This window comes from Merops nubicus, unplaced genomic scaffold, assembly GCF_000691845.1.
Source record: "Merops nubicus isolate BGI_N331 unplaced genomic scaffold, ASM69184v1 scaffold6641, whole genome shotgun sequence".
NCBI classification, from domain to species: domain Eukaryota; kingdom Metazoa; phylum Chordata; class Aves; order Coraciiformes; family Meropidae; genus Merops; species Merops nubicus.
This window is the reverse complement of record NW_008588902.1, coordinates 50,878-61,155: the sequence shown is the minus strand read 5'-3', so window position 1 is coordinate 61,155 and position 10,278 is coordinate 50,878. Positions and strand designations below refer to the sequence as shown.

The 10,278-nt window shown below is 38.8% G+C and overlaps 1 protein-coding gene across 1 annotated transcript in view; it reads right to left on the bottom strand.

The window, feature by feature from the left end:
• NCKAP5 (NCK-associated protein 5) overlaps positions 1-10,278 on the bottom strand; it is a gene marked incomplete at both ends in the record, with an annotated part of 75,494 nt that overhangs the window by 31,156 nt on the left and 34,060 nt on the right. The window contains 4 exons of the mRNA XM_008949397.1: positions 732-909; positions 1,607-5,457; positions 5,951-6,142; positions 9,247-9,351. Of these exons, the coding sequence (XP_008947645.1) occupies positions 732-909; positions 1,607-5,457; positions 5,951-6,142; positions 9,247-9,351 (4,326 nt within the window). The remainder of the gene's footprint in view (positions 1-731; positions 910-1,606; positions 5,458-5,950; positions 6,143-9,246; positions 9,352-10,278) is intronic.

Here is a 10,278-nt window from a genome sequence, read left to right as displayed (position 1 = left end):
TCTTTCAGTTTGACTTTAGGCTACAATCCTAGTCTCTGTGTACACTTCTCAAGATAGCAAAAGTTAGCCACTCATAACTTCAAGAACCAGAATTTAGCAGCTAAGAGAAAACAAAATTATTTTTCTTCTAAATTGCAACATTCCTACTGTCTGGGTAAATTAAACTATCAGGTATTGTTAGTTCTTTATTGAAGCATGAAACTAACTACAGGCCATTAGCAGGGAGATTTTCCATAGTACAAAGAGAGACATGGGTCAAACGCATGTTTTTGCTTTTTAAAGACTCCCTCCTAAGTGACAAATATTCCCAAATGTGGTCAAATACTTTGCCTTTTCCCCATCAGAGGTACACTTTTTAGGCTCAATGATTTTGATAATGGTCTTAAAGGAATGTTCAACACTAGCATGCAATCTTCAGGGAAACACGAAAAAATGAAAAAAAGATATGTTTTTATTATTTCACTCTGCTACAGTTTGATTATGGCATCACTGTGCATGTACCTCCACTGGAATTGAATTGCCAGCAGAAGCAGTAGGATCTTCATGACTAGCTATATAATCTGGCCTGTAGTCAAGCTGCCAACTTTTGTATTAATTCACAATTCTCTCACTACACAAAATCTTTCCATCATATATAAACAGTTATTATCCTGTTTGCCTGTACTGGCAATAAGGAACACATCCAGAAGTTAAAAAGAAGGTAATAATGTTTTCACATACTAAGCACTTACCAGGGTCTGATTCTGAATTTCCATATCAGCTTTTGTGTTGCTGTTTTTCTTGTGGTTTCCTTGAGAGCTGATAGAGTTGCTGTGAAGAGAGGAGCCCTGGGAGCTGCCCTTCGACACACTCCTGTAGGAAACATTATTTGATCCACTTTCTGTCTGCTGAGCTGCTTTCTTATCAACTCTGCAGGTAGAGAGTGATTCCTCTGATAAATTACATTGCCCTTCTTCAATCACTCTACTTTTCCATTCCTTTAATGTTTAAAGTAACCTCTCTGTATCTTTCTGTCTCCAGACCCTTGAGTGATAAATGTTTCTAACTAGCCTTGATCAAATCTGTCACTTGCAATTTCAGGTAGTATATCAATTTAGTCTTCCATGTATAATGATTTATATTATATTTGGGACTGCTGTGGGGCAAATGTGAAAACACAGTATAACAATTGCTAAGTTCTTCTGTGGCCAAAGGTTGTCGTAGCTAGAAATGTAATTAATTCTGACTAGTTACCCAATATAAGTTTGCTGGTTACAATATATGAAGATGTAATACATTAAAACATGTACTTAACTATGCTCAGTCTTTACACACCAATTGCCTAGATTCTTGATTTCTGGAAGTGTTTGAATTTCTACAAATATGGATGTAATCTGCCATTCTTTAATTTCAAAGGCCATTAGTTTGCTTAACAAAGTAACATGAACAAAATTATCGTCTCATTATTAATGACTTTTCCTGTAGACATTGAAGTCCTGATAGTGCACCTACTGATTGCTACTGCACATTCTGGATCTAAAAGGCACATACACTGAACTTAGCATCTCCGCACCCGTAAAGCTACAGTGTACAACAACATATCCCAAATTGTGTTCCAGAGTTTTACCTGCTTAAAAGCTCTTTCATAAAACTGTCTTTTGGCGAGTATGTAGCTGTGGTGGAGCCTTTGACTTGTTCAAACTCAGTCTCACTGGGCATGTCTTGTGAAGGTTTCATCATTTTGCTCTCCATGACATCAGCTAAAATGTCACTGTTGTCTGTTTTCTGATTAATTTCATTTTCTATTTCACAGTGTTGTTCAGGTTTTTTTTCTTTTCTTCTGTCTAATTTTGCCTGCTTAATTCCAAATCCTGAAACTTTTACATCTTTTTTTTCTACCTTTGTTTTAGGAACATCAGTTTTCCTGCTACTCAGTGCTGGGAGCTTACTCTTTCGAAAGCCAAACCAACTAGCTATTGAGGGCCCAGTCCTTTGTTTAGTCTCCACAGTGGGAGATTTGGTTTGTCCCTGACCCTTTTGCACATTCTCTTGGATGCATAACATGACTTTCTCCTCTATTGTAGGTTGTAGAGCTGGTGCACTCAAAACATCGATAACCTTCTCAGAGCCTTCTGCTAACTTTAAAGACATTTGCTGTCTTCGTGACTTTGTTGCTTCTTGTTTATGAGAACACTTTATTCCATCTGAGCTTTGAAATGATGAAACTTCTTTGGAAGATAGAGTAGCTGATGCTTCTAACTCCAATTCTGCTGGCAGAACGCTTTTTTTACCTAGAGCTTCACTTTTAGAATTTTCAGTGCTTTTCTCACTTGGGACAGATAGACTGCGTGCATCCTTCTGAGAAAATGGCTTTCTTCCCTCAGATTTTGAAGTGTTGTGAAACAAATCTACTTTTGAAGATGATCTGAAGGGCAGTTTGCTTGGGCTTCCATGCTGGCTATTGCAACTACTTGTATTTCCAAGAGAACCTTGCCTAGAATAAGAATTTTCTGTAGTTTTAGGAGTATACAAAAGAGTGTCTGGTGTCACTGTTGACCCAGGAATGGCTTTGATTTGAAGTCCTTCCATGGCCGAGTTCTGCCTTGTTAGAGAATTTCCTCTGTCAGAAGTGTTTGTAATAATCTGAGTCCGTACTTTTCCGAGACCTTCTGTCACAGGGGCAGATGGCTTCTCCCCTGTATGAATGCTAAAACTCTGACTACGAGCTTTTGCTCCATTCATGCCCAGAGCTGGCTTCAAGTGTGACTTGTTGCTAGAAGAAACAGATCTCTTAACTAATTTGTTTTCTAATCCATCTCCTCTGTCTACCACTAAGTTGCAGCTTCCATGTGAATGAGGTGATGCTGCATCCATACCAAGTCCCACAGTAAATTTTTTTTTCACTTCAGTATCAGACGTAGAGTCTTTTAAATCAGCATCTGTTGCACCTCTAGTAGTTACACTTACAGATTCATTTTGCTTGTATTTACTTGAACTCACATTACTTTTGGAAGCTGCATTTATACTGTCTTTTTCCTGCTTCCCTGGTACAGTAGAGCTCTTTCGGAGAAGCTGCGGAGATTTGACAAATAATTTCAGTCCTCCAGGGAGACGGGTTTTCATTCCTTTCTCATTAGAGTTTTGGGTAGCATGTGCAGTGTCACTACCATGAAACAGTGTTGACAATGGGGAATTGTTCACCTGAGATAGTAAAGGCTCGCTTGTGCTTGCTGTATGACATCGAGGAGTATCAGGGAGAATGTTTGGCATCTTTTGTGGTTGATCCACCCCACTATCACTGGAGGTATCTTTTTTGCTGGAATATGTGTTCTGCGAAGCAGTTGTTTCCAATGATGGACAACCTAGAGAAGGGGACCTGGCTGTTTGAAAACCTGTGTTGGAAAATTCACGATTCCTGTGGAGACCCAGCTGATTAGGGCTTTTTGGGCAGACCTGCTTTGTGGAAACTTTGGAAAGTCCTTGGCATGCACTATGGGGTTGCTGAGATACGCATTTATTTTGCATAATTGCTTCTGCATTTTCCTGAAGGTAAGGTAATTCAATTTTGGCCCCAGAAGATACATTTTTGGCTTGTATTTCATGACGAGATTGATTATGAAAGCCAGAGTTCACAGTTCCTTTTAATGGTGACGATTTCAGGATATTTTTTGCTGCTTCACTGGGACCAGCTCCTCCTAACTTTACCACTACAGGTGGTGAATGAGCATAATTAGGCCTAACCAACAGGGATGTTGACCTGCCTGGAGGAAGGGGTGGGGATGGTGATCGCGCTTCTACAGTTGTTAAATCACAATGAAAGTCTCTGGTTGGAGGTTCTCCATAGTCACTGGGCTCTATAAGGTGCTGAGGCAACAGTGGTGATGCTGGACTCTGACTCTTTGGATACTTTGACCCATCACCTCTGTTTGGACGTTTCAGGCCAGGCAGGAGGTGGGCAGGGGGTTTTGGAACCTGGAAGTCAACTTTTGAGTCAAAATTACGAGGTGGACTTTGTGCCTTTTTTAATCTTGACAGCTTTACAGGTGTCAGAGCAGGTGATTTTTCAAGGGTTGCAGGGCCCACTGGCTGAGCTACAAGTGTCTCCTTGCTCTCTGTCATTGCAGTTTTTTGTGGAGAAAGTTTACCTCTGCTGGGTATTTTACTCAAGTTTGGCTTTTGATTGATTCCTGCATGCACAGTGGAGCTTGAACTGGCCTTGTGAGATACATCATATACTGGCTTCACTAGTTTTTGTTGTGAAGTGTTTTGCAGGGTCACTCTTCCATAGCGTGAAGATTCACTGCAGGTCACGGGGACAACTGTATTTTCATTCCCTGGATTATCTTCAGGAGTCTGTTTCTCGGTTTCATTTTCAGGTCTTCCTAAAGCAGTGTAGTTTCTAGCATTGGTTCCTGTCTGCAAATCAGTTATTCCCTGAGGTATAAGTTCAGTATATTCTGCACTGGATCTAGTTTGTGGCTGGTTGATTGAAATATCATTTCTTGTTACAGTGACAACTCCAGTTTGATGTGAGCTGAATTCAATAGGCTCACCATCCTCAGCATCAAATATTACAGTAATGCATTCTTCAGAAGAGGTCTTTTTTACAACCTTCTGTTGTTTAATGAAATTACATGTCTTTGGCCTAATGTCTGACTGAGCAGATATCTGTTTTTCCTCCTTGTCACTAGATACAAACTGAGAATTCTCCATGACTTTGAGCACGTCACAGGTCTTTGTGCACTCCTCAGTAAAAGGAGTTGCTAATAAATCTGATGGACTTTTCTCATCACTGCTTTCTATATGCAGCTCATCCAAGGCTTCATTGTCATCAGTATCTGAAAGCTGAAAATTAAGGTCCTTCCAGCCTGTATTAGCATGGCTTTGATTTAACTGTAACTCAGGCAGCTTTGCTCTGGCACATGATTTTACTTCTGCCTGAAATCCACTGACAAAACTAGTCAATTTTTCAGGTCTTTCCTTTGAATTAAAATACAAACTTCTTTCTGACAAATGTTTCCTATTGGAATCCCAGTCAAAGAGACTGTCAGAAATGCTGTGAGTTAATTTGTTACAAAAGGTCCTGCAGTCTTTGCTTGGTACTTCCTGCAGCAACAGTAAGGATGAAGAGTCATCATCTGCATCATCGTGCAAGTCTGAATCATAAGAGAAAGTTTTGTTAAGTTCAGTGCAAATACTTCCTCTTTCCATTGGCTTACAATTAGTCTGCTCATTATGGCTGACACATTTAACTCCAGGGGAATATATTCCTTCATTAGAGTTCATGCAATCTTTGTAACCCCATTTTGATATTACTGAAGGTGATTCAAGTGATATTTTTTGCTTTTGCAATTTCTTCAGCCCTTCTAAGATATGGTTTTCCTTGATACGAGTTGGAGGTAGATCATCTGCAGGACTTGAGAGGTTGCTTGGAAGTGAAGAACCAATGCTTATTCTTTTATCCCAGCTCACGGATGACTGTTAAAACAAAACTCACATATTACTCACAAGTGCTCTTAATAAAAAGCATTAGCCTTTTAGTAAAGAGACTTAGGAGTTACACAGGGCATTACAATTCATCTATTGCTATTAATAGCAATGTTCTTTTTTACTGAAGGATTTCATAGTGGTGTGAAGGCTGCAGAGCATTTAAAACCTGTAGGAAGAACAGTATGAATGGAAGGATTAAGATAAAGAAGAACAACAATTTGGATTGTGAGAGACAGAATAAATGTCAGAATAACTGTGAGCAAATTGGAGTGATAACGGAATTGTTAAAAAAAGATTAAAAGGAGGGAGAGTGAGAGGGGGGAGACGTGTGGGAAAGAGCCCTTACTGAGTTTAGTGATAACTGTTTTAAATACAAAAGAAAGAAGAAAGTGAAAAATAAATTCTGAAATAGGCAGCTTTTCAATTAATCTTGTTTCAGATTAATTTAAGCTAATAAATGAAGAACAATAATTTTATTTACTCTTTTGCTGTATGTCTTTCCATCATTCCATGTGTAGGAGGAACCACTGGAATATTCACTGCAAGCACTTGAGAGGGAGAGCTCACTGCTGCTACAGCTGCTCCGGGGATACAGGCGGCTTGGACCTGTCGTATGGGACTGACTCTGGTATTTCAAGAGAGGTATACTGGATTTCACATTCTGCTGGCATTCCTAAAATATGAGAAGAAACAGAAATTTCTTATGGGTGGAAAAAGATCATTTAACTTCCCCTTGACTAAGGACAAGTTAAAAGCAAGGAGGCTGCTTACACCTTCCTGTTGTGCCATTAGCATCTTGTGAAATTAATACAGAGAACTAAAGGAAAATTGTTAACATTTTGTCAGGGGAAAAATCCACAATCCTTCATGTTTTCTCCTTTATTCGCGAACCAGTATTCTGTTCTTCTTTTGCTAAAGATTATTCTGAGTCTATTTGAATTATGTTTTGTATGTAAGCAGTGTGCTCCAGTAAGATATAAAAACCAAAGTTATAAGAATACAAGTACATCTTGACAACTGCATTATAGCCCTACAATGTAACAGATGAGGCTGTACACCCCGGACAAGGTAAATTAATTTAGTACCCCAACCAGAATGTCCACTGAGAATGGAATCTCTCCATTACAGTCTAATTTTGGTTTCCTATCTAGTTCAAAGCTTTGTCTAAGAAACTCTCTGACGTAGGACAATCCATCTTTGTGTCGCTCGCAGACAGCTGAAGCCTCTTGCTTATGCAATTTATTGACACTTTATGGCTGCCTTTAGTACTTGTGTAGTTATCGCCCCTCTCCAAATGCAATTTCAGCTGACTGTGACTAAGTGCCAGCTTTGAGTAAGAGAGTAATGAAGAGCAGATAGCACTTTAGGTTAAATATTAAACCTCTGCAGGAGTACCTAGGATGCCTTTAATTTGTTTCAAACTAATACTCTTGTGCCTACCAGTGTTAGAGCTTCTTTAATGTTAAGTGCCTGCACCATTCTGTTATGCTATTCTCCAGTTTCTGAACAGGATCAGATAACTTTTTAATTACCGGGAACACCAGACAGAGTGACATGACTCCATTTCATAAAACTTTGCTTTGGATTTCACTAAGGCAAGCTTAAACAACATTTATTATTTCTTTGTATGTAGATATACCCTGAATTAATTTTGCTTGAATGAAAATTTTACCTTTATAGTCAGGAAGACAGAAGAAACCTAAAGTTATTGAATCCACAAAACAATTATCAAAACTGCATATGCGGTAGGCACAGCTTCTTCATGCAGATCTCTGGAAAAATGCTCAGTTTGCAGGCACTCCTCCTACACTAACATGTTTGTTGGCCTTCTGCTAATTTCTTCCATTTATTCTCCCATGTCCTCCCATTTATTACTACTAGGGTTGAATCTTTTTTCAGTTAAATGGGAGAGAGCAGAATTTTTACTGCTGAGGAGTTCATCAGTACAGCTGTTCATTGCCCAGCTGACATAATAATGTTCTGTTTTTGACAAACGTAACTACAGGGCAAATCATTACTCTCTGTCACAGGCAAAACCTATGAATGGGAAAATCATTTAGAGGTAGCAAGAGCACATTTCACCTCTGGGAGTTATTGGTACACGCTCTCCTAGGAAGTCAAATGGATGCAGGAGGAATAGCCTTTAAATCCACTAGCTCTGGGAAAAATAATCTTTCAGCATCAGAGGCAGGCTGATGCCTGTGTTTTTTGCTCTGAAACAGACAGACTTCCTCGCTTTGTTGAGACAAATTACTCTTTATTTCTGACATCTTGGTTCCCACAGTAGATTCTCTTTCATCAGCCTCCTCAGCTATGGCAGCGTCATACCGTAAGGTTGGCTGTACAGAGGCCAACGGCAGCACCGTCCTGTTCTGGCTATTTTGTTGCCTTTCAGTTGTGGTACTGGGAGAACGCATCACGTCAAATTTCTGCCCTTTATACTAGGGTATGTCCCAGTCACCATAGTGTTTAAGGGAAGGATGCCTGTAAAATCCTGTAGAAGGAAAGAGGAGATCACAGCATACTAACAAGCACTGCCTCCCCTTCCTGCCATCTCCGCTACTCTGAGAGCCTTTCCCCCCCTCACTTTGTTTCCTCTGCACCTGAAGAGAGGAGAAAGGCATTTGGTCCTACAGTTCAAGCAATGGGAAAAACGGAGACATCTAAGCAAAGCAAAAGGACATATTACTGCAATCACCTTTATTGTTTAAGAGAGAAGAAAAAGTGCAAAAATATCATGGCACTGCAGATTCTGAAGTTGGATATCTACGCAATTTAGAGACTGCATTCAGATCACTAGAGGGGATTTTTCTCCTGCAATTTGCCTTTATTCTCTAAATTATCAGAGAAACTACTTGGAATAGTATGTTTATGATGTGTTAATTAAATATATTCAGATTGCATATGGGTCTATTAACTAACGTGGTGAAATTTTAATGTTTTGCTATCGTGATTCTTGAGTTATTACCTTTAATAAAATTAGAGCAAAAAGGCCTGAATGTAGTATTGCAATTTAAATACATAATTTTCTCTAGAAATCACAGAAAATTGAAAGGATCAGACTATTAAAGACACAAAACTTTCTATTACAAAACCCTAACATGAAGGCTTAATTACATATAATGCGAAGGGTCGTTAGCATTTTTGTGAACCTTTGAAACAATGCCTTTTCATTAAAGTATGTATTACAAAGGAGGTTACGTTTTTGTTGAAATTACTATACTTCAAGATCAAAGGCACACACAGGTTCCATGTTCTGCTCTTGTCCTCTTTGTTTCCCTCTACCTTTATGTGACTTTTGTTTTTTAAGCTACTTTTCTCTTTGACAATGAAACATGAAAGCCACGCTGGCTAATGTTTTGCCAAATAAGCACAAAGCTAACCCCATCTGAAAAAAAAAATGCAGAGCCCATGAATTTTTAAAAGTTCATACATAATATATCATAAAAGTAGGATGAATAATACGGTGTATGGGTTTTAATAAAAAGTTCCTTGACCATTTCTCAGAGATTCTGAGATGTAATCAATACCCAAAAAGGTATACTGGGGACATTGCTAAGATTTACACTTTTTTTCACAGAGTGACACTATCTTCTTACTATATCAACTGAGGACACAATATTGAATTTCAGAGAACAGAAGAAAGAAGAAGTATTGTTATCTGCCTCAACAGTGTTTCAATTCAGAGATCAGGTTTATGGCTCATCCCTGACATCAGACTTTAGAAGCGAAAAGGAGGACTCCAAAGGTGGGGTACAAGGACAGCAAAAAACTCACATGAATCTGAGCATCAGCAGTTCGAGATTGCATCAGGCTTCTGTTTCGTTCTACTTCTGAGAGCAAATCCCCAGATGAGAGGTCTAAGATGCGTGAATGGAGTTTCTGGGGGGCAGAAGGGAATGAGCAAAGCATAAGCATTTGTCAAATATGCAGCAGATCAGCATTTTTAAAATTCCAAACGCTGCTGTTAAATTTGAAGGGAAGTGAAGACCCTGAGGTAAAAGAGGATTTGTTCTAATTTGAAATGTTGCTCTTTGTGCTTACTTTGTCCAAGCCTTCCTGTCTGCAGAACAGATCATTCCTCATCCAAAACAAACTCTACTTTTTCTTCTAGTCGCTCCTTTGCAACTTATCATTAATTCACATGCAACAATGATAAATGAACACGAGTCCCACCATTCTCCATAGAGCTTGACAGGTTTCAGGAAAAAAGCATAAAAATGAACTACAAAATTAACATTTAGAAATCAATCAACATGTTAATGTTGTTTTATTTACGAGCTGTTAAACTTTGAGTGAATGATTGCAAAAGTGACCCTGTTTTTAAGCAGCATTGATCTGCCGAAGGCCTCCTTTGCACACATTTTAACTCAAAGTCATTAATGTCATCTGTTAGGAACAATTAATGTGAATAGAAAATAATTGCATCAGGGAACTAGGGACTCAGAGGATTTTGTGCATTAATATTCACATGCTGTTCAATTATATACACAGCTCTTTTTTCAGTTTTGCTTGGAAGGATGGCTAAGCTTGTGCCTTTTCCTCCATGTTCACCTGTATACTGATTACTAAGGCTTTCCGTGTGCATTAAGTCTCACTTGTTTTAATTGCAGTTTCAATAAAATCCATGATTTATGTGAATGCCTTGCCCAATGACTTCAAAGAAGAAATATTTGCAGTCTTGTCAGTCACTGGACCAACATATCATGTAACAGGCAATGTGGATCTGTCTCACAGTCCATTGAAATCAATGAAAAAGGACTTTAAAAAGCCAACAAAACAAAAGTACTTTGGACCAGGCTCTTTTGA